Source organism: Toxotes jaculatrix, chromosome 11 (genome assembly GCF_017976425.1).
Source record: "Toxotes jaculatrix isolate fToxJac2 chromosome 11, fToxJac2.pri, whole genome shotgun sequence".
NCBI classification, from domain to species: domain Eukaryota; kingdom Metazoa; phylum Chordata; class Actinopteri; family Toxotidae; genus Toxotes; species Toxotes jaculatrix.
Window position 1 is genome coordinate 1,823,904 of NC_054404.1, and position 25,821 is coordinate 1,849,724.

At 42.9% G+C, this 25,821-nt stretch overlaps 1 protein-coding gene across 1 annotated transcript in view; it reads right to left on the minus strand.

Annotated features, from left to right (window-relative positions):
* LOC121189405 (protein kinase C epsilon type-like) overlaps nt 1-25,821 on the minus strand; it is a 57,064-nt gene that overhangs the window by 20,978 nt on the left and 10,265 nt on the right. Inside the window, exons 2-10 of the mRNA XM_041049500.1 lie at nt 13,992-14,055; nt 8,276-8,444; nt 7,440-7,474; nt 7,207-7,295; nt 6,629-6,761; nt 6,297-6,439; nt 6,116-6,212; nt 5,735-6,015; nt 5,297-5,470 (exon numbers count right to left, since the gene is read on the minus strand). Coding sequence (XP_040905434.1) covers nt 5,297-5,470; nt 5,735-6,015; nt 6,116-6,212; nt 6,297-6,439; nt 6,629-6,761; nt 7,207-7,295; nt 7,440-7,474; nt 8,276-8,444; nt 13,992-14,055 — 1,185 coding nt within the window. The remainder of the gene's footprint in view (nt 1-5,296; nt 5,471-5,734; nt 6,016-6,115; nt 6,213-6,296; nt 6,440-6,628; nt 6,762-7,206; nt 7,296-7,439; nt 7,475-8,275; nt 8,445-13,991; nt 14,056-25,821) is intronic.

A 25,821-nucleotide genomic window follows, 5' to 3' on the forward strand; every position in this document is an offset into this window, starting at 1 on the left:
TGTGTGTGTGTGTGTGTGTTCATTGTCCTTGCATGCAATATTCACCCTCACTGTCATTCTTCACTAAGGCTGACGGGAGTTAAATGCGTGCTGTGGGCTGCTGGTTCTCCCACAGAATATCTTCTTACTCCTGGTTCCCATAAAAACAAATGAACAGAACGCTTGATTTTCATTGGCAAGAAAAAAAAAAAAGTTTGTCCTGATTAGTTTCATGAGAAGTAGACTTCCAGGAAAGCCAGGTCCTTATAAAGACATGGTCAAGTGAAGTGAGCAGAGGGTTCTTTGTGTGGTTCAGAGTAGCAGAAAAGAGGTGGATGATTGCCTTGTGTATTTTTGTCCTGTGCAGGATGTTCGAGGGTTTTTACGTCTCTTTGTAAGAAAAAAAAGGATGATGACACTGTTCGTCAGGTCTGTGTGGACAGACTGAGAATGTGAGTACAACACGCCAGGAGAGAACGGTGACAGGTGGATGGAGTACAAAACACAGGAATAAAGGATATGATGTGGGTTGAATGGAGCCTTTTATCTGTTTGGTCTTTGATTCAACATTGCAGTTTATAGAGTTTGGTGGTTTTAATGGCGACTTCTTATGTTTAATCTGCACCTTTAATAAGAACCTGTACACTTACTCAAGCTGCACACACTTCCAGTCTTTAAGCTTGTAATCTGTGACTTTCACTTTTACTTTATTTAAGAATGTCCAGAAAACTGCAGCACCGGTTGTTTGTTCAGCAATTAACAACCAAACTATGTTTACTGTTTGTTTTCCTGAGAAGTGTCCTCCTGTGGATGCGCCAATAAAGAGCAGCACCGCAAAACCACTTCAAGTGGAGGTATAATGGTTGGCAAATACACTAACCTTTGTCTAACCTCAATCTAACTCTGACCCGACCCATAAAACCCTCACACAGCCCTCTGAAGAAGTGAAGACCAGACAAGATGTTCTCACTTTCCAAAAATGCTCTCAGTCTGAGGATACCACAAGAACACACACACACAGAGACACACACACACACACACACATAATTGTGCTGATGAGGAGATAAACACTGAGCTGACATCAGAAGAGACATATGCCGGTCATTACTGTGGCAAAGACCCAAAGTAGAAAACTCAGAAAGGACAAACGCGCACAGTGGATGCTGAGGAGCTTTACATTTTCTTTATCAGCAGCTTTTCTGCAGCATCGCTGCCACTTTGACCTTCTCCCTCTTCAATCACAGTTTGTGTTTGCATGCAGTCTGAGTGAGCCCTGATGCAAATCAAACAGCCACGTTAAGACTTTCAACCTCAGTGAACGACCTGAGCGTCGGGAGCAGGGAACGCACAGCTCAGCCTCAGCATCAGGTCTAACGCTGCAGACAAACGTGTCACCGACCGCGACTCTCCAAGCTTCAAATGCTGCTTTTTGGAACCAAAAGCATATTTAGCTCTTTTACTAGTTGCTCATCTGAACTGACAAGGAGAGACTCCTCGTGTGGATCCTCCTCCTCCTCTTCCTCCTCCTCACCTACATCCACATGCAGCATTCTGCCATGACAGTCGCAGCTGGCTCTCCACCCCTGCTTTCAGTCATCTGTCACATCTGTATGACCCTCCTGTCTCCGAGCATCACTGTCTGTTTCTGTCTGTCTCTTTCTATCTGTCTTTCTGTGTCAGTCCGTCCCCTGTCCTAAGCAGAAGAGAACAAAGGTTGGTTGATGTACCTGGCTGGTTTCTGGCAGACTCTGCTGCCTCTGATCTTCACCAATTACAGCTGATTAAAAAACACTCACTCCTCACTGTAATCTGTCTTGTTCCTTACCTCATTCTTTTTTTTTTTTTTTACCAAACCCATTCACCCTCTACTTCTCCTTTTTATCATCTTCCATTCACTCTCTACGAAGGTACCAGCCACCTTATTATCACAAATATTGACAAACCCACAGTCCAAAACCAGCTTTTCTGGTTTTTCTTAATCCTCTCATCATCCTCCTGCATCTCTTCTCTCTCTCTCTCTCTCTCTCTCTCTCTCTCTCTCCATTTCCTCATTCACCCTTCCCTGCCTTACACTTCTCCGCTTGGCCTCTGTGTGCGGAGCAGAGTGAGGCCCGGCTCTACTGTTATATAATGTTATTTACATTTCTCGGCAGTAATTAGGCCGATAGGGGAACGCGGCTGCGATACCACAGTCGATTAAGAAGAATGGGAGGGAGGGAGGTGGGGGAGGGATAAGGAGGAGGGGGGGGGGGGGGGGTGTAGGTAGGACAAAGGTCACAGAAAGTACAAAAACTTTTCTTTTTTAGTGTAATGATGTCACAGTTCACCAAAGGCTTCTACAGGAACACAGTAACCCTGCAGAATAAATGTGCGCAAAAATAATGACTTTAGGAAAAATGTTTTAAAAATTACAGACACAGACAGACACAATCTGTGACATAACCACCCAGCTATTCATCACAGACGGCGCGTGTATATATGTGTGTACTTGCAACATGTCTGGACACAGAGTTCTGCACTGAAGGCCTGCAGGTACAGTACATTAACCACTGAGGGTCTCACCTGCAGGGAAATTACAGGGAGCAAACAAAGAGAGGTAGATCATGAGGTGCTGAGAAATTTTCAAACATACCTGTCGACAGAAGAGCTGCGACAATCAGTCCAAATTCATCAATAAATTCAATTCTAAATCAGTCTGCTGGTCCCCGTTAATAACTGTTTATCAATAAATAGTTTAGATCAGTTATCAAGCAAAAAGTCACACATTGTTTTAGCTGATGTGAGAGTGACATATTAGTACGGTGGATATCTCTGGGTCTTAGGCTGAAGATGTTTTTATTCCAAACAATTAACTGGCAGATTAATTAGTAATGAAACACCAGAAGCCTTCTTTAGTTTCTGTTGCAGAGTGTGAGGATGGAAGGACGGTGGTGTGTTCACTGCCCCTGGGTAACACGGGAGATGGGGGGGAGGCGGGGGGGTGATGAGGGCGGGGTAACACAGCATATGGAATACACATCATGTCCCTGATAAGGATCAAAGCAGTTATGTAAGAGCCACAATCCCTTTGTTTGGTCCAAGAACAGAATCCCAGTCACCCCTCACTGTCAGTGTGTGTGTGCGCGCACACACGTCATGCACCGAACACACTGATGAAGAGAAATAACAAAACCAAAAGAAAGAAAATATAATGAAGTAAAACTGTCCTCTGAGGACAGTCTCGCTGTCTCTAATTCTTTGTCTCTCCATCCATCCACTGTGCACATGTTTGTGTTTGTTCTGCAGGAAAATAACAGGAATAAATAAATAGAACAGGAGACGCCATCATGAGACTCGGGCTTTCCAGAACATTATGAGAAAATAAACAGAAGATGTGGTTCACAAAATGTCCTGTCCAGCCACGGTTAGCTCGTCCTCCTCCTCACCGTGACCGAATCCTCCTGCTCTGTGACAATCTTTGCGTCTTTTCTCTCAGTTACTTTACTTTTCATGAAAAAAAAAAAAAAATCTAAATCTAAATCTAAATGCTAACAGATAATTCTTTTTGCTCCTAAAACTTTTTCTCAGTTCTCACAAAAAAAAAGTTTCCGTGTCTTCGAACCAGACCGGCTGCGTTAGACTGACTCAACCGAACCAAGAGCAAAAAATCGTAAATGGAGTTGATTTGCTGGGGAAACCAATCATTCAGCTGAGCTCAGACACAGTGAATGAATCTCCATCTCTACCAGGTTTTCAGACACAGAAACTTCTCTGAACTTCAGTGTTTCATCCATTCATTTTTAAAAGCGATCACATAGAAAAGTCTGCAGTCAGTCGCTTTTCTTAAACTCGTCTTGCTGACAATTTGTGCGGCTCATGTTTTGTTAAGGTTGGACTGATAAAAGTTGACACCTGTGCTGCCTTCTGAGAACCATCAGGCTCAAGCTGCAGCGAAAGGCTTGGCACAACAACGCAACATGTGACCTGTTCCTTCAGCAAGCCGTCACAAGTACATGTCCAGAGCCTCTATACATTTCCTGGCAGGAACACTTATGCAACATACGACAGACAAAACATACAGCAGACTGGAGGAGCTGTCGGCGTTAGCAGCGTCCCACCCACGGGTGCCCTTTGTGTGTCCGTCTGTCATCGTCCACTTACAGTACGGATTGGACGAATTAGCCGAGCAGGGGCGATGATGAGAGGAGAGCAGAGTGTGAAGGAGAGAGCGGGAAACACAGCTCCTTCTCTGAGCTGATGGCAGATGCTGCACTAATGACTTCAATGTTAAAGTGTTTTCTCAAAACTCTTCCACGGTTCTAAAACATCGAACCTCTGAGATTTTCCCGCCACCACACAAATATCTGTGGATGTGATCCCGTTGAATCGACAGATGTAGAAAATGGATGCTGAGCTAAAACAGTTTGAACCTGAACAGGAAGAGAAGTTGTAGTGTGATCTGAGATGTGCTCTTATCATAGTTCTCTTATTCTGACATGCTTCAAAAATCTTCTTTTACTTTAATCATTTCTATTAAATTCTTTTTCAGATAGATCTACAGCTTACGCAGGTGAAAATGTCCAATATTTTCTATATATAAGTCAGAACAATGCGAAGTTTGAATAGTTGTATGAATATATTTTTGTCTTTACCCCTTTATTCATCTGACGACCCATTAGATTTACCATGTGACTTGACCCAAGGTTGGAAGCCACAGTTTTGAAATTAAATGAAAGTTAAATTAAAATGATCTTTTCAAAGGTACAGTTTAATATTTTATCGTAAACAGTTTAACTGTTGCTTTAAACTAATGTAAACTAATGACTTTATGGAATTTCTGAAGAATTCAGATTGAAATTCAGCCACAAAATGGGACTTAAACTCTTCACAAAGGAGAAGTTACAGAACAATCTGCTGTTTAAATTCTCCCCACTTTCAAACTAGAAAGTGAAAAAGGACATGACTCAGTTCCATAACTGCATCCTTCCACATTTGGAAACTCCCAAAATCCTTAACATCAGCTGAAAGGTTTATTTTTACTGTAATATTCATTAAATGTCAGTTTTGGAATCATTTCATCTTTTTTTGTCTCTTTTTACTCAAAACAGACTTTACAGCATCACTTAAAAGTTTTAAAAACATCCTAAGGGCTTCACTTTCCTGCCGAGTGCGAGATCTTATTTTTCGATATCTGTGGACGTTTGTGTGTGGGACCTGTCATTACCACAACTGGTAGCTGCAGATTCAAACACAGCCTGATGCTGCCACCTGGAGGTGCAAAGCGTGTGTGCACGTGTGTTTGAGTTGTGTGTGAATGAGAATGTGTGTGAGTTCCTACTTTAGTCTGGAAGCAGCAGAAGAGCTGTGTCAGGTAGGGATGCTTTCTGGCCAGGGCCAGGATCCGTTTCTCAGTCATCGTGCAGTCCACGTCGTCGTCCTGCAGGATCACGTCTTTCTTCAGCACTTTCACGGCGTAGACCTCGTCGGTGCCTTTAAGCTCTGCCAACATCACCTGGTCACGTGACACGCAACAGTCAGAGCAGGGTCAAAACCACAAATGCAGGAATTTCCACAAAGATCTCCCCTCTCTTCCCCAGTCCCTTTGTCTTCCCTTTCTCTCGCTCTGTCTCTCATTTAATCTGTTTGCACATCACTTCTTTCAATCACAGTGAACAGTGTGGAAGAAGGAGGGAATACAAGAACACAAATGCAAACACAACTTAATGGTAAACAGATCTAAAAGGAAGAGAACAAAGGTTAAAGGTCACACACTCACCTTTCCAAAGCTTCCTTTTCCCAGAACTTTGATGAACACAAAGTCATGAAGATTCATCCTCTTAGCCTCTGAAGTGGTGTGACCTTTGACCTCTCCGTTCTCCCGGCTCTGTTTTCCCTCCACTTCACCGCTGCCTCCATCCCCTCCTCTGTCTGGTCCTCCATGGCTGTCCCCCGTTACCGTAGCTACAGAGGAGGGTGAAGACAGGGGATGAGTTTTGTGCTCCTCTCCACGGTGGTCGAAGGACAGAGCCTTTCGGATATTCTCCAGCTCCTTCACATCTGGACAGAAACAAAAATATGATGAGCGTGGCGTGTTTGTTCATTTAGTTTGGCCTCATGCAGTTTCCAGTTTCCGTGTGATGGTCAGAACTCCTGCTACCTTGGTCACATGGGGACGTGGGGGCCGACTTTGAGCGATCGTCTTCTGTCTGAGGCGTCCCTGATAACTGCTGCTGGGGGTCCTGACCCTGAGGAAGCTGTTCAGAGACAACACATCACTGTCATCTGACGAGCCTGTCATTCTGAGTAAAAACGGCTTTATCAGATAACTGGTTTCTCACCTTTTTCCGTCTCTGGGCGCTGTTTGAGATCTTGTCTGGTGTGACTCCGAGGTCAGAGAGGACTTTAGCGATTCCTCTGGCATCCACACCACAGTTGGGAGCTACATTACTCTCACAGCGCCTGTGTACGTTCACTTTACACACTGACACACACACACACACAGGGGAAGAGCGTTAGGCGAGAGCATGTACGAATTCAGAACAGTTAATTTACCTAATCTAGGTTAACTGGTGACTCAGAGTTGCCAGTAGGCGTGAATATGAGAGTGAGAGTGAGGGGCTGTTTGTATGATATATATATGAAATGGTCAGATCCAGTAAGCAGTGAACACCTTTACACTGGAGTCCCTGTCGCAGCAGACCCCAGAGCAGAGACCCACAGTGGTCGCAGAAAGTGAGAACTTTAAAGTTGTGGATGCTGAACTTGTGCGGGACATTGACGCTGAACCTCTGGGACCCGACGGGCTGCAAGAGACAGAAAAGGACAGTGAGACACACCTGCAGGAGACTGGAGGTCCAATCTGTCTGGAAGAATGTGGGAATGTAAATGTTGTTCCTTCTACCACTACTGACAGATGACAGGAAATGAGAGGAATGGGAATGATGGGAAACAAAGGTCCTCCGGCAAGACACAAAAAGTGAAAGCTGTGACCCGTGCCTGGCGATTCAGCACCTACGCCACCGAGACGTCCCCTCAAAGTCTCACCCCCAGGGGAGGTTAAAAGGAACCAGGTTACTGACTGACTGTCAGTAACTGTAAAATACAACTGCTGAAAAGATCTAAATGAAAATTTTCTGACTGATATTAGTTAAAAGTGACTTGATTGATAGACTTATGATGTAATATATATAATTTAACTGTTCAAACTGGAATCATTGATTACATTCAGACATAGCTGGAGATCAGTACCTCCCCCACTGTGTCGTCCTGCTTCTTCATCCCTGCACACTTGGTAATGATCAGCTCATGGCAGCGTTTATGGACCACACAGGTACACACTGCAGGAGGAACACACACACACACACACACACACAGAAGAAACACATTAACAGGGTAGTTTTATGTGTTATAAGTGTGTCCTGTTGATAATTATGCCAAACAATTATTTATCATGACAACAGGGAAAGAAATGTCTGTCGTACCTTGACACTGGTAGCCCTGCTTTCCTAAGACGCCCCTACAGGTCAGAGAGAGAGAGTGTGAGAAAAAAAAAAAAAAAAAAACAGCAAATGTGTTTTATTTATTACTAAAGACTGGAAGTGATAAACTCATTCTTGGCTAATCCAAAACCCGAGGATCGATCCTTTGTGCCTTTAATTTGATGTTCTTCAGTCTCGTTAACTAATTCTAAAGTAAAGTTCCAGAACAACACACAAAAATCTAATGTATTTTACTTTGAAAAGGCACTCACTTTCTTTTTTTTTTTTTAATAAATTAACCTACATTAAAATGATCTAATACTTCAAACACTGTTCTCTGGTCCAGCGCAGTCATTTATTTTCACCTCGGACACGCTGAACACTGGAGCCCTCCATCAAACACAGTTTCCTTGTGATTCTGATTACACATCAAACGTTCTTTCAGAGCCACATGTTTTCCATGTGAGTGACACTAACACAGTTTGTTGCGTTGGAAATAAACACAGCTGGCTTTGTTTATTACTCTACACTTCACAGAGTTCACAGTGTTTACATGTAAACAAGACAGCAGGTCTGAGGGAGGGAACACATTTAAAAGCTCTGCAAAAACCTGGTTACTGTAAAACATGTGTTTACATGCAGCTGGTCAATAAAGATTTATTCTAAACCGTCTTCCATATCATTTATTCACCACTTTTCACCAGCATTAAAGACTAATATATTAGTTCTGCCATGAGTTCAATTCCATCCTTGAGATTAAATCTGGTTTGCAGATATATTTTTGAGTGATTGTGTGTGTGTATATATTAATTGTTGTGTAGAGGTAAGAGTGTCCTCACCAGATGAAGTCCCTGCAGTGGGAGCAGTACGTGGGCTGTCTCAGGTAGGTGGCCATGAACTTGTGTCCGTTGACCTGGTGGACCCTCCGGCGGACAGCGCCCTGACGCTTCCTGGGACGCATCCGCTGCCGAAACACACGCTCCTCATTGTCAGTAGAGTCCGCTGCAACTGCATACACACACACACACACACGCAGAATACAAAAATATCTCACATTAGTACACACGGGTTGTTCCAAACGCTGCAGGTATCAGTGGCTTTTGATGGCTGCTTGTCTGTGGCTTCTCTGAAATGGTCCCAAAAAATAAAACAAGCTTCTGTGCATGAGCTCCATTAAAACACTGATATTTATTTCATCTACAAATGAGTGAGCCCTCAGACTGCACTGCACTTACACCACACAGCCACTAGATGGCGGTGACACTGTGTGGCACACTGAGCCACACAGTGTCACCGTGTGTTTTCTTTTTCAGTCAATCACAGTGTCTGCTTTTGTCTCTCCTGCTCTGTTTCATTACAGAGGGTTTTCCCAGTGGAACTGCAGCGGTTTCAATTACAGTCTAACACTGTTAATTACACACACACACACACACACACACACTACCTGCAGTGAGCAAGTGGGAGAAAGCATGACAGAGGGAGGGGTGACTGTACAGTAACATAAATGAGGAAGAGCAAAGGGGATTGGAGGAGGCAGAGAGAGAGATGGATGAATTAGAGCTGCAACTAACGAGTATTTTCATCAGTGATTAATCTGCCAGTTGTTTCCTCAATTAATTGACTGAATGTTTGGTCAATAAAAGGTTAAAAAAAAATAATAATTGTGCAAAAATCATTTGAATACTAAAATTTCCCAAAGCCATGTGGTGTGAGAACTGTAAGACAAATACACAAATATGTCCACAAACACAGAGACAAGGAAAAAAAAAAAACACAACAGACTATTACCCCTTCAGTTTTAACTTTTCACTGTAAAACAGAGACATCAGATCAGACAGTGTGAGAGACAAACTGCTGTAGAGTTGGAGATGGTGAGAAGCTTCAGTCCAGGTTTTCCATCCTGAGCTGAGCATCAGTGGCTTGTTTCCTCATAACTACAGTCTGAGCACATGATCGATCGCCATCAAACATCAGCGGTCTTCAATGAGACGCAGTAGTAGCTTCATCTGATGTCACACTCATTATGTTTCATCAGCCTTCAGTTATTCACTGAAGACGTGTGGACAACAGGACTGATCCCTTCTCATGTCTCTAACGTGTCTTCCCTTCGGCGTCACTCTCAAGGACAAAGTTGACATTTTTAGCTCCACCTCTGCCTCTAGGACTTCTTGTGCATTCCTTCTTCCCTGTCCTGCTCTGCCTGTCCTCAGTCTTTGCTACACTACGCCATCACCATCGCCTAGCAACTGATGACTGCTGCCTAGCAACAGTGTTAGACTCAGTGTTTTCCACTCTGAAGGGTTCAGGGGTGGGTAGGGGGTCCGTCATAGACGTGATGCTCCTGTCATGTCCTCATCATAACCCCAAAAACGTAAGACTTTATCGGCTCGATGTTCTAAGTGTCACTGTAACAAACAAACGCCACAGACAATGAGAACCTTTAGAAGAACCTACAATCACTGACAAGGTTTCAAGTCCTGCTACAAACCTACAGCAGCATCCATTTCCCAAGAAGCCCACTGCTGTATCCAAGACTTTAACTGAGAATAACGACAAATGTTCTACATCTAAACAACATATAAATGTTTCACCTGCTTTTAGCAACAGGCCGCAGTTTATCATCCTGTCCTGGTGACAACACGCCTTCTGTGTGTGTGTGTGTGTGTGAAAGCTAATAGGTTGATTGCAGCTCTCAGGCCTGACAGTTCATCCATGTGTTCTCTGCTATGCAAACACATTTAAGTAATGACTGCAATTTCAGCCACTCTCTCTTTCACACACACACACACACACACACAGCGATACAGAAATATATTGTATGTCACTGCAGATGGAGAAAGTAGCAGACACACAGAAATAAATATAATGAAATAAATTTATAAAAGAGAAAAAAGAAAACTGATATTTCCTGCAGAAAGTCCTTGTCCTAATGACACCTCTTTGTCACTCTGTACTGATCTCTCTCTCTCTCTCTCCATCACTCCCTTTTTCGATGATGTAACTGGTCCATTAGTGAACACTCCACTTTACTAATCAATTTATCACCCCCCTCTACTCCTCGCTCGACCTCCGGTTAACTCCCTCTCTTTCTCTTCTCCCATTCTGCCATGTCTCTCTAACACATAATCTGGTGCACACACACACACACACACACACACACGAACGCACAATCAGGCACAACATTTCTGGTAAAAGTTCATTCTGTCACAGCGAAGCCAGTGGAGTAATATCCTGAGGAAAGGTGGGGAAGTCACTGACGTGGTGAAGTGAGAGACAGATTTGTTGTTTTAGATTAAAGTGGTTCTTTAGAATCAAATCCAGTGGAAAAAAGGCAGCGAGATGTCTGACCGTAAAGAGGACGGAGACAGAGCCAAAGACACTGGCTGATATACTGTGTGTGGTTCACAAACACATTTTGTGTTAATACAATGAAAAGCCGTCCACAGTTGACTGGGGGTGAAATTATGTAGAAAGCAAAAGCAAACCTACCTTTTAACTGACATACTGATCCCATGGACAGTTACTTGTCATGAAGGATGAAGGGTTATGTGAATCTTTTTCATTAGGAGGTCAAATAATAAACGTCATGGTCACATTTTCAAGCAGGTACACAAGTTACTGTGCGATTCACTGTGTCCACAGAGCCTCTTCATGAAGGTCGCACAACAACAACACCGCTGATCACATACAGGACTTTTTGATGCGGCCAACCAGTTAAACTCTATACAAAGTAGAGATGTATGGCCACAGATAATGTGAAGTTTATATGGTCATGACACAGCCTGAACCCTGCGGTCACTAGGTACTTGGTCAGAGACTGGCAGGTTTCCAGCTCTGCAGCACTGCCCAATGATCAAACTCCACAAAACCTCATTTATCCATTTATTAACACTACAAAAAGCCACGGTATGAGAATTCTAGTGATGCTGAGTAACAGACAGACAGAGAGTCTGTTCATATGTCTGCCAGGTACTCCTGTGTAAACACACCCTCTCTCTCCCTTTATGTTCTTTGGAAATATCTGACAAGTGATCTCTCTGGGCTTGTGTGTGTGTGTGTGTGTGTCCGTGCTTCCTTCACACTTCCACACCTATCCAAGCTCCTCAAATGTGACTCACACAAAGGATTAGACACACAGAGACACAGCTGTTGTGTGTTTGTGTGCTCTCTTCACATCTTCATGCTGCCATGAACTAACAGGGAAACTAAAGGAAAAAGACAAAGAGGTTCACATCCCACTGTGTGTGTGTGTGTGTGTGTGTGTGTGTGTGTGTGTGTGTGTCATCACTGAACCTCTACTGAAAAGCACTTTACCGCATGACATCATCACTGTGTCTAACACGCAAACACACAGGAAACTTGCAGTGTCTACTTCCTGATGTAATGTTGCTGATTACACATGGTGACAGACTCAAGACTGCACTTAGTCACAGTGTGTGACACACACACACACACACACAAGCACAACACTGAGCAGTGCTGCAGGCACCAGTTTTAATGCTGTGGTTGAATGTTGTATATATGCAGTATGTACGTAAGTACACACACACGTGTACACACACACACATATACACACAGAGTAATTGCCCTGTAAGTAACTGTCTGATGAAAAACCACAAACTCCTTAGAACTGCTTCATTCATCTATCTCATGTGTTCATATTGCTTATATGTTGAGGTCACTGTTAACAGCACAAAACCATTTTTTTTCATTATTATTTCTATTTGCTCTTTTCCATAAACCGGGTGGATGTTTGCGTCTCAGCAGGTCCAAATGTATTAATCTTTACAACTTTGCTCCTTCAGCCGTCTCTTTAAATCTGTTCAGACACACTGATGGTGATAGTGGGTTGACATTAGCACCGATCCACATTTTTTCACTTCCAATCTGATCCCGATACATGAATTTGGATATCTGCCGATTCCAGAGCTCTATTTGCTTTAATATAATTATTATCATTATTGTTGACTTTATATGATGCTGTAATAAATCTTCTCTACAGGCAAGTATATGTATGAATGTATGCATGTATGTCCCAAAACGCAACTTGAGGTAAGTATAAGGTCAGAAAAGAAAGTCAGAAAAACAGGAAATCCTGTTAACAGTCAATATTTATTAAATTCAGGAGATACCCATAAAGTGTAACCTCCTCTTAGACTACTCCTCTCCAAATGAAATAGAAATAAAAAGGGCTGCTTGATCTGATCAGCACAAATTAAGTATACTGGCTCTTGTAGCAGCAAAAAATCAAGGTTTTTCAAATCTCAAATATCCCGAGGTGCAGAAGCTCACTCACGGTTCATTTTCTCCCTGCTGTACCTGGAAGGGACATAAGTCTGTGAGTAATATATTGTTGGTGTGTGAATTACCTGTATGACTTGCCTTTGGTTTATCGTTTGTGTGTAAAAGTTTATAGCGCGACCGATGCTAATGCGCTAGCCCGTCAATGGGATTCTCCATATTGTGTTAGCATCGAGCTAATCGGTACTTATTACCACTTGTAGGTCGCGACGGAGCTTCCGCCCCTCGGTACAACGGCTTTGTAAACATTGCCCGTTGCTGTCTTGCTTTGTTGTGTTCCTACTGCAAAATATTTCCACACAGCGACATGTTGTGCTGAAAAGTTGGTTAGCCACGGTGCTGCTCTCTGCTCGCCTGCTAGCTGGCTGCAAACTGTGGAATGGATTTCCTGAACGACGGCGTGTCTCATTACTCCGCGTCACATTGAGACTCGCCTCCGTTCAGGAAATCCATTCCACAGTTTGCAGCCAGTTCGCAGAGCAGCCGGCAGGGAATCACCTGTGGAGTCATTTCAGCAGGTAACACTGAAGCACCGTTACCGATACTGGATCGGATCGGCTCCATCCCTGGTTGACGTGCTTTTAACTGTAGTACACATTTACCCCCTGAGGGAAAACGGTGGCTCTTGATATGTCATTCGCTTTGGACTCGCACGATTTGTTAGAAACATTTTAAACTGAGAAAATAAAAGTCTCATTCACAAATAAAATCTCATTATTTAAAGTGTTTTCATTCCACCAGATTATCTATATAGAATTTATGATATGCTCTTTACTACCCTTAGCTGGTCTTTGATATGATGCAATAATGTTATTTTTAAAACCACATAGAACACAGCAGATGTCCAGTGTTACAAACACTTTTCAAACCTTACTATATATGACACACAAACTTCCAGAGAAATGATCATGAAAGTTGTGGGTTTTGTATTTCTGAGTGTAGCAACATTAGTTTTCTGGTGTAAAAACAGGAGGAGCTCAGGAGGAAGCATCAGCTGTGCAACAATGATTCCTGCTGCCTCTTAACAGTCTCATCAGCAGATAATCCAGAGACATCAAATGACAGAGGTGGACACATAAAAACGAGATTAGACTGAAAGCTTTTGTGACGATTATAACAGCAGCTCTTTTGCGTCATTAAGGGCAGAAAAAGGACAGACACTGTGATTCTGTGTTACATACATGTTAGCTGTCCTCGGAGGCCCCGAGGTGACCGTGACCTTTACCTAAAAATCAGTGTGTGCTGAGAACTTACCTTCACTGGAAGATCCTGATAGGTCAATGACGACATACACCTTCCCCTCTGGCTCCAGGTCAATCTGCAGACAGAGAGGCAATGGAAAAATGAAGATGAGGGAGGATGGAGAGAGAGTAGAGAGGGAAGAGGGGAAGGAGAAAGAAAAGTGGAAGGAAAAGAGACAAGTAGAGAAAGTTAAGAGTAGAAGTATAAAGAGTAAAAATCAGCTTTAAGTGATCATAACTGGTCTTTGTAACTTTCTTTGTAGCTGGTCTTTGTCTGATGTGGTCATGCGTATCAGATTGCACTGAGTCGCTGAGTCAGTGACTGACACCGTTCAGATCTGACCGAGTTATGATTCCAAGAAAGAAAACACTGTCGTGTGTGACAGAACGAACGAGACGTTGTCACATATCCTGTCACAACCCACACACCATACATGCATGTAAGCCTCACACACACACACACACACACACACACACACACACACACACACACACACACACACACACACACACACACACAACACACGCACACAAAAAAGTCTGAATGTGTTTAGGTCAGAGTGAAGCTTTGGAAATTGTAGACAAATGCTGTTCTGCAATCTATTGAGTGTCTGCACGTGTATTTAAGCGTACAGCAAAGTGTGTGTGTGTGTGTGTGTGTGTGTGCGTGTGTGTGTGGGTGTGTGTGCCTTTCAGCTCATCTCATGAAAGCAGGTGGGCATTGGCCAGGGGTTCACTGAGTTTCTACCAGCAGCTTGTACCACCCACAGTGTCCATAATCCCCGTTTGCACACACACAGACGCACAAACACACACACACACACCAAGTGAAGGCGAGCAGGCGTGGGTTCAGTAAAGTATACAGTGAGAGAGACGGATGAGGGGGAAGACAGAGAAAGTTTGTTGGCTCGTTCCAATGTGAAAGTGTAAGGGGAGGTGGGGCGGGTGGGGGTGAGGAGGAGCGGATGAGGGGGTGTGACTACTGTCGTGTCTTTACTGTTAACACACTCTTTTCATATCCAGTGTTTGCTGAGGGGCTTAATGGATTTTCATCATCGGTACAATCAGTACATTGAGAGCATTCTGAGGTTTAACAAGATAATTATTCTTATCTATCTGCATTTTCTGGAAGAAGGAGCAGAAGGAAGGAAGTCGTTGTGGCTGATGGACGTATGAGAGTGGCAGAATATTACCATGAATCTGGTAAGGGGTTTGAAGTGGAGGGGGGTTTCTGTTGGCAGAGCTGAATTTGTGCTTTTGTTGTTGCCAGAGTCAATCAACGGGACGGTGCTGTCTTTCTGTCAGCGTGTGGAAGAACAAGTGTAGGTGTATCAACAATTGTACCAGTGAAGTGTTTTGTTTCTGCAGCCACACAGACCAAAACATGGGACAAAACATCACAAAGAACCCAGCCCAAATAGTTTGAGAACCAAAGATATAAATAATAGAATAACCCACTTTGTGTTTTTCATCATAAACAAGTCCGGCCGGCTTTGTTATTCTCTTGGGGGGACAAAATAATATGTAGGCATCACTTTAAGCACTGGGATCTCGCATCGGGGCATCTGGAAATATTCTTGACAATTTCTACACTATTCCCTTAATCAATCAAACAGAAACAATAATAACTTCACCAAGAAGGAAAACAATAGGTTTCATCCATTCTCCTAAAGAGCTACTGATTTATACCATTACAGTAAACTCACTGTGATCCCATCAAAAGAGTCATGAGAACAGAAATCATGTAAAATTCAAAGTAACACCACGTTTTCGATCACGGACAAAATCACAGACAAATCAGCTGATGATTCTGATGTCGACAAGAAGAGAAGAAAGCAAACTGTCTGCGTGGACCCAAAAATCCCAAACACACACACACACACACACACACACACACACACACACACACCACGTCCCTTCCTCTGAGGTCACAGCCCTCCATTCATTCGCTGCTTGCTGAGCGTGCTCAGACACACAGGTGCAGACGCCACTAAATATAGAGCCGGCGCAGGAAGGAAAAGGTCCCTCAGTGTGTATGTTGTCCACTGCTGCTGTTGGTGCGTGTTAATTCTCATACACACGGCCAGTGCACGACACTAGTCTCACTCCTCCTCTCTGTTTATCTGAGAGCTGATGGCTGCACGCACACAAAGGGTCAAAGGTCACAGGAGTGCACGCGGGAGTTATCAGTGGATGAAGAGGGAGGGAGGAGCGTGTGGCTCCAGCGTCATAAATACAGGTAAAAAAATATGTGTAAGCATACACAACGTTTTGATAACAACTTACTGATCATTTTTGCTTTGTCTTTATCACATTATTTCAGTCCAAGCAAATCAAGTGCCGATGTGTCAGATTCCACTATAATCACATCCCCCTTCTTTGTGTCTGCCAACACCACCTACTGCTTTCTTCTCTTTTTTCTTGAGTCCAATTCCCATTTTTAAACTCTTGTTTTCTGCCGTGTCTGTGAACAATCACTACAGTATGGTAACAGGAAAGATCATGTAATAGTTAATAAAAAAAAAAAAAACAACTGTAGGTCTGTGACACAACAAAGACTCTCGCCTCCAACATGAAGGTCAGATGTGAACCGTGAAGCACAGAATAATCCAATGTGGACATAATTCCTTGGGATACTGGGAAGATTAAACACATGGACACTGTGTTCTGACATGAGGCCATTCGTTCAAATGAAAGAGTTGTTTTCCACACACGTGCATTCGTGTCTCTTTCCATGAATTTCCCTGAATCCCACAAGTCTGAAAATAAAATGATAGAACGCAGTTTTACAAATATCAAATTTTCATTGTGTAATAAGTCAACACCAAAAGAACAATAACTGATCCTGTGTGCCGATCAACGTGTCCTGCCAACAGTTTCACATAACTCGCTTTTACAGAAGTGGTTTTTTGGTCTGAAGGGGATTTGTTAGTTGCAGGGGTTGTCTTAACACGCCACATCCAGGTGTGTTATTTTAACACATCCATGTTTAAATCAAACTTAAAAACTAACACCACACACACGGAAGGTAAACATCCTTATCTGAAAATTAGCCTACAGTAAACAGTGTGCCAGCAGGATGAGGAGTCGACCGTGTATCAACAAGCTGAGCAGGAAAGAGAAGGAAGATTCTGATGGAGATTTAGTGTTAGGTACAAAACAAGATCATTTCCACCTTTGAACCACCACAAATGCTGGATCTACAAAAGAGCCCCACACCTTTCACTGTGCTGAGGTCACAGAAGAATAACACGAATAACACAACTACACAAACTCACACAAGCTGCTGTGAACTTCCAGCTCAGCTACGTCAAACATCACATGGCCTTCGTCATGTGACAAACTGTGAGTACTGTGTGTGTGTGTGTGTGTGTGTGTGTGTGTCTAAGTGTGTGCATATTGTGCTGCATATTTAACATGGAGTCAAATCTAATTTATTTCCCTTTTTTGAGAACATCCTCAAACTGTACGCTTATTTAAGGGGAAAACACACACACACACACACACACACACACACACACACACACACACACACACACACACACACACACACGCACGCACGCGCACACACACACACACGCGGAAATTAAATTGCAGGCTTTAACTCAATTAAGCAGGTTTCCCTCCATCCTGCCCCCTTTGCCCTAATGCATCTGAAGCTGTGTGTGTATGTGTGTGTGTGTGTGTGTGTGTTGGCTATAATCATGCAGCTAAAACGTGATCAGTCACTCTGCTCAGTCCGGACCTGTCATGATTATTTATCACCATCATACATTAATCTGTGAGGGAAAATCTGTTTATTGCTCTTCAGTCGACAGTAAACTGACGTTCACTTGGTTTAGCTGAAGAGTAAACAAAGCTTCAAATGTACAGATGTTTAAATTGTGGCATTTTGTCTGTGTGTGTGTTTGTTTGTTTGTTTTGTATCACTGAAATACACTAAACTGTGATCGTGTCTATCATACAGAAGATTCCACTGTGGAGCCTCAGTGTGTGTGAGTGTGTGTGTGTGCGTGTGCGTGCGTGTGCGTGTGTGTGTGCATGGACAAAAATAAAGGTCCTTCAACAAGTGATGACTCTTGTCCACACCTGCTGGCTTTACACACATGCACACACACACACTCTACACACTACACACACTCAGACACAAACAAACATACCCACCGCCTTTGGTTGAAGGTTGAAGTAAAAGCACATGACACTGCTGAACTCTTGGCTCAGACTCACTCTAGACAAACTGTGCACACACATTTTTTTAGATGCACTTTTCACCTACAGTATCTGACAAAGACAAAACCAAGTTTAAAATAAGAAACAAATATTAACCAGCTTTCACATTTTTTCAGAATGATAAGTTATGTCATCTGTGTTGTCAGCGTCAGTTCGTCCTACGTCGCTACTTGTTTTCCAAACTAAAAGACTATGAAGGAAAAGATGCTGCATGAGTGAGTCTGCAGTTCTGGTGTCTCTGTGTGGACAAAGACGCTTTAAGAAAACGTCAGAATGAACAATGGGACGATGTTTGACACTTAACCTGCAATTTTACATTCAGCTGCATGGACAACCTGAAAAACAGAGGAGAATCAGAGGAGGGAAAATTAAAGGGAGAATGACTGAGAGAGAGAGAGAGAGAGAGAGAGAGAGAGAGAGAGAGAGAGAGAGAGAGAGAGAGAACAGGGAGGACATTGTGTTTTATCTGTTCTCAGTGACAGAGAGCACACAGCCTCTGAAGTGACACACTGCAGACCCTTCACAGACACAGACACAGACACAGACACAGACACACACACACACACACACACACACACACACACACACACACACACACACACGTTTGAACTGCTGCTCTTGTGAGGACCCTCATTCAACAAGTGCCTCATTAAACAACTTTCTGTCCTTATCAGGGGTGAGTGTCATTTCTTGGTAAACACCTACATCTTTCAAACTCGACACTGCACACTGATAATGACACAACCCCTGATAACATCACTATCACAGCAGGGTTCTCTTCTCAGATTTGACAAAGCTCCTCCAGAGCTGACCGTGTCTGATAAACCAGTGGAGTGCCCCTTTAACCTTAACCCTAATACTAGGTCTTTTAAAGGAGGGAGGACCAGAGAACATGTCCTCACTTTCCAAAAATGTCCTCAGTCTGAAGGTGTAAAAGTCAAACTGGTCCTCACACAGATAAAAGAACAGGAATAACGTCTTCACACAGGCAGAGGGAGAAAGTGCAGAGTGTTCTCTGAAACACCTCACAGAGTCCAGCAGTGATGGATACCTTTTACAGCTCATGTGTTTATTTAGTGTGTCCGTTTACTGTGTCCATTTGTTCATCATAAATTAATAGAAACAGGCAGAGCAGGAAAGATGCAGCAAACATGCAGACAGACAGACAGACAGACAGACAGACAGACAGACAGACAGACAGACAGACACACACACACACACACACACACACACACACGGCCCCAAAGAATAACTTTATACAGCTGGACTCACTCCTGCTGCTAATGCACTAGATTTACTTCAAACAAACCAGAACAGAACCCACCCCCCCCCACCACCCCCCCACCACACACACACACACACACACACACACACACACACACACACACACACACACACACACACAGGTCTCCTGTCGGCAGCCACTCATGCCTGTCCTCCTGTTTAGCCGTGTGTCTGTCTATGCCTAATTTGTCCCTGCTGAATAAGTGATGCTGGCTGCAGTATTGTGAACAAGCCAGCTATGGTGACACACACACACACACAGACACACACACAGACACACACACACACACACACACACACACACAGGTCTCCTGTCGGCAGCCACTCATGCCTGTCCTCCTGTTTAGCCGTGTGTCTGTCTATGCCTAATTTGTCCCTGCTGAATAAGTGATGCTGGCTGCAGTATTGTGAACAAGCCAGCTATGGTGACACACACACACACACAGACACACACACAGACACACACACAGACACACACACACACACATGCACACAGAGTTAATATCTCAGTTGGTTGTACAGTATAGAGGACGTTACTTTGTCAGCTGTCACATCTTAATATCACGTAAATATTCTTCACCTTTAGGACTCGAGACTAACTGACCCCTTTTTATTCCTCCTCTTTGTGGGAATCTATAACAGTGTAAATGTATAAAACATTCACAGTGAACAGGGGCTCCTCTTACAGAAAAAAAAAACAGCTTCAAAAAATAAAAACATACATACACCCATACATCTACAAACAGAGCAGGTGGAGGCTCAGCTGGACGAGGCTCTTGATGTTGTACTTTGGCTGCACATTCATCTTTAGAAATGCTAAAATCAATGCTAACCAGCAGTTCCTGCACTGGTGTCCAGATGCTGGGGTTGGCTCTACACACGCCTCACTGCATCTCACCTCTACAAACCTGCTGGATTTAACAAAACATAAAACCATATGGCGTCTGCTGAAAAGCCACAGCAGAGTCACAGGTGAGTTGTTTTAGACTGTGCAGGTCTGCAGCTCAGACTGTTGGTGAATGAAGACCTATACTGTAACCAGTGACTGTGCAGAAACTGTGCTCTACAGTGACCTTTCCAAAGCACTGAATGTTGATGAGGCAGAAATATAAAAGGTGCCTATTCTGGTAACTTAAACAGGCCAAAAAAAAAACAAGTCCTTGACCCAAACATTCAGCTTATGGCTAAAACTCAATGTATTCACAATGTCGCAGAACATTAACTACTGAGCATTTACATATACGTGGCTCTGAGGTCCTCTCTGCCAAAACCTGCATGTACTCTATATGTGAGCTCAAATATGCATCTGTGCAAAATGAGGCAGTTAGCTTTTCCTTGTGGTTTCACACAGACGCAGATAGAGATCATTGCCTGGAATAAACGGAAAAGAAAGAAGCAGAGATGGAAGAGAAACATGCATTAACCTCTAACTGACTCGTTGCAGGGTTTATGATACATGTGAGGGAGGAGGAGGAGGAGGAGGAGGAGGACTCAGGGGAGAGGGAGGCTGCAGAAGCAGAGAGAACACAGGGAGAAGAGCCGGAGAGTCAAAGACGTCGATAGAGAGAGCAGGGGCCAGATGCATTATGTAGCCACCAAGACAGAAATATGCGTAAAGTTTATACAGTCCTGTCTAAACAGGGCTGTGTTAATAATCATATGTGCAACAAGAATCATAATTTCACTGACTGTCAATGTCTTTTCCTCTAGTAACACCAAACATTCAGGAAAGCAATCTATGGTGTTGTAGCTAAAGGTAGAGTGACAGATACTGGGGTTTTGAGGCCAATGTGACTGATACATGAGAAGATATAAAATCCAATAACACTGATGTTTTACAGTCCTGTTAAATCTGACATCTCTGTTCTACAACCTCTCGCTGCTTGTTGGCCTGATGTTCAAACACGTGATCAGCTAAAGGTCAATTAAAATAATTAAATTATTATTATTATTATAATGTTTGTGAATAAAGTTTGTAAAATAAAGTTTGTGAATGCGCCTTTGGCACCGATTCAATCTTTCACCTTATTTTTCATTTCAAATTCACCACATCACACAGCTGACTGCTTGTTATATGATGGAAATGTGGTGCACGAGGTTTCTGTTCATACATCTGGTGCCTTTGTCCATTAACACTTTCAGCTGAATGAATGTTAATGAAGAAGCAGGGCAGGGAAAAGCAGATGAGAGAGAGCTGCTCCCTGTACATTCATCTCCTCCATAGTACTCTCATAATACTCGTCTTTATTGCTCTCTCGCTCTCAGCATGAGTGGAGGAGAGTGGAAGAGACCACCCACACATCCATCTGCTTCCACTATGTGCAGTCAGCGACACACCCACACACACATACACACTCAAGCTTGCATATACGGTAACACAAAGACATACAAGATGCACTGGTGTTAACATTTGCACCATAACTTGACTTTCCACTCCTATTAAACAGCAACATAAACACAATGTCCCTCCCACACACACACACACACAGACACAGACACACACACACAGTGTAACACATTGTCCTCCTGCCAGCACTGACTCAAAACATACCTGAAGCATTAGTCAACCACTGGATCTTCTTAAAGATTTACATTAGGGCTGTTTGGCCTCTATAAACAACACACTGCAGAGCACAGGCGACCCTGCATCGAGGCCCTGAACACACCACATGACACACATCTCAATTCTGAAAAAACCTGACCGCTCACGAACATGTCTACATCTGTCCTGGAAGAACTAGCAGCTGGAGAAACACAGGATTTAAACTTTATCTCCGCATCAACTGCAATGACTACAGGTCCCTAAAGGGGACAATGTTAGGGGCTGACCACATACGGACGGGTATATGAGTACAAAAAGTCTCTGTTCAGTACATGAGACAATATACTGTCAACTCAAGGTCCACTTACTAGCTTTTATTGTACCTTTCAACCATATCTCACTTTTCAAGGTGAAACATTTTCGGAGTTGTTATATACTGTTCCATACTAATATAAACTGCTGATAGAGCTTGTTTCGGTCTGAACCAAGACTGGATATCCAAAATGCAAAGCAGGCAGCTGTCTGAGGACTCTTCATGTTTCTGGTAATTTGATTTGATTTTAGAGTGCCAGAAGGAAACTTTGAGGAAAATCTTTTAGTTTTTAAAAACAGAAAACCAAATGAACACAGTGCTGTTTGGAGCGTTTTGGATATAAAATGTGTAAAACAGACTTTTCCACCGATCAGTATACATGTCAAACATGTAGGAGGAAGTGTCCAAACCACAAGGACCTCAAGTCTTTCTGTTGCAGAGTTGTCTACTTCATGTCAGACCACGCCATGTGCAGAAGTTACTGAAATGTTAAATTTATCGTCAGCTCTGTCGTAAGTTTAATTCAGCTGCAGCTGCATGTTTATCAGTCGATGTGAAGGAAAGCCTTGGAGAGAGGCGACCTGCCTCGAGTCAAGGTAGTGTGAATATTCTGTTTGTTTGTTTGTGTTGTTTATTTTGTTGTTTGAATAGTATCCATAGCCACGAGTTCATCAGAAGCCCCAGAAATGTGTGAGCACCTTCAGGATTTGTACTCTTTTAAAATCTCTGGCTGAGGTTAATTCAAAGATTCAATCATTCAACGTCACATGTTGTCAACTGAAGCTTAATGAGTTTCATTTTAACCTAATCACCCTGAGACGCATTCCTCCGACACACACACACACACACACACACACACACACACACACACACACACACACACACACACACACACACACACACACACACACACACAGCTGTCCCAGAGCTTTTACAGTATCACATGAGCCTTAGTCAAGCTGGAATCATGTGGCTGCATGTACCCTGAGAGAGACCTACAGCTATAGACTCACTGATAATCAGACAGAGGGACAGAAGATGAAGACACGCAGGGGAAACTATATGAAACTGCTGAATGTGGGAAATTACCTTGAACCTTCAGCCACTTACAGACAAATTCTGCTCGTATGTGTTTAACAGAAAACTATGCACTGCATGATGAACTCAGCAACACCAACACAACAGTACACCCACTATAAGTATAGTTAAAAATGAATGAAATCGGTAATCAATGATGATACAAAATAATTCTACTGATTAATTAATCGATTAATCAAATTAAGTTGCTCATACTTTTGCTCTGGAGAAATGGGATAGAATGACGTGTGTGTCCAAACAGCCACATGCAGACTGAACGATTATCGTTGTGTGGCTCAAACTTTATAAGGCAAACTACTTAAAGCAGCTTAATCCAACTGATTTTTATTATATCAGTCCATTATCAATCCATTAGCAATTATCATAAAATGATGCTCACCGGATGCTGGTCTGTTTTTTGTTTTTGTGTGTAACAGATGTCCACTTTGTGAGTGTGTGTGAGTGCATGTGTGAGTGTGAGTGCATGTGTAAGTAGAATTCTTTCTGTCCTTTGCTGAGTTTTACTCTGTTCTGCTCAAAGGCCAATTTACAGGCGTGAAGGCATCACACACAGTATGTTAATGCTAATATCACAGTCATGCCTATATTCTAGATAATACTGTATGGGCTAACACGGCACTTCATCATCACTGACTTGCAAACTGGTAAATGGCGTCTTCACTCACCAGCATCGTGAAATTAACTTGAATTAACTTGCTTTTCATCTTTCACTAATCAATTTCCCAGAGGATTAGTCTTGTCATCACTCTTAGTTACTAAGAGACTAATATTCATCAGCAATTTATCTTATTTTTTTAAAAGTAACAGATTAATTGGTTTGAATGAAATGTTACTATGAAATATAAAAAAATGAATGATAAAAAACATCCATGGCCAAGGTAATGTCTTTTTTTTTATCTAACCAACAGTCTAAAGTTCAGTATGATATAAGTCTTCACACTGAAGCTGAAATCCGATCACTTCTGCCAGTTTCTGCTTGAAAAATGACTAAAACTTCTGATCTGGGATCAGAATCATTTGGTGAAAGCCTTTGGTCAGTTTTCAGTTTGACCCTGATTACTGGCCTGACTCTGCAAACCAGAGAGGATTTAGTCAAAACATTTTTTTTTAAATATTTAGAAAAACATTTTCGAAGGTTTTGGAGACAGAGATTCCTGATTTCTGTTTTTTGGACTTGACTTATCACAGCCTGAAACCTCAGGTCTACATTTCCATCCATCAGTTTACAACAGAGCACAGGGAAGACAGGAAATAAGGAGAGACGAGGCAAAAACACCAGGAATCTTCATCAGAAATGAAACAGAATCACAGAAAAACCACTCCTGATATCCTGATGAATCACATCTCTGAATGAACAATAACAGCTGCTGTACAACAGTTTTTCTTATCTCACTTCTATTGCTGTGAGAAGTTGTGTTTATGCTAAGTGGTGCTGACAGGAGCAGCAGGAAAAGCACTCGCAGCTTATTTCTCCATCCCACATTCCTCACATATCTGTGTGACTGTATCGTGCTGTATTGTACAGTAAGTTACACACTGTACGTGGACAGGATGGCAGATAAATGAATGATAACACAAGTTATGGGTGGGGGGGGGCGGCACCTGGGAAGACATCTCTCTCTCCCTCTTCCCTTCTTTCTCTGGGAAGTAAACTTGGGACAGTGAAAACAGGAAGTAGGGCCTACCGTGTGACTCAAACACACTGCCTCTATTTTTAGACTCACACACTCACATAAACACGCACATATACACACACACAGCCCTGCCCCCGTTTCCTCCAGCCCACAGAGAGGACACCCCTCTACTACAGTCCGCAGGGAAACGAGGTCAAGAAGAGAGCAGGCCTGAGCTCTTCCTCTATTCTGCCTGTATGAGAGTTTACAGAGGCTGAAGAAACCAAACTGAAGGGCAGCAAAAATGCCGAAGTGCCTTTGAGCAGGAGAGTGAGTGACTACCACATCTTTCCGATGCATAGGAGTTCACTGCAGAACCAAACACAATGGTGTGGCTGAACAAATCTGAGAAACATCTGTGATCATGCATAAACTTCAGACCTGTGTTTATGGTCTAAAGTACGTGGTGTTAAACAGCTCGTACCAAACATGAGCACAACCATAATCTGACATTACTCAGTAATTCTCAAAGATAACCATCGGATGTTAGAGCGTTGTTCTGTTTGTCATGGTTATACTAACAAACCGCTGATAAGTGACAATGTGACTGCAGGTCTTGATATGTCACTGATGAGCCCCGATGATACTGCTGACAACTCTGCACTTCACACAAGTTTCATTTTATCTGGTAACATGTTGCTGCTTCTAAACGTGCAGCTTTACCTCCTTAAGACACAGATTAATCTCACTGACAAAGCAGCAA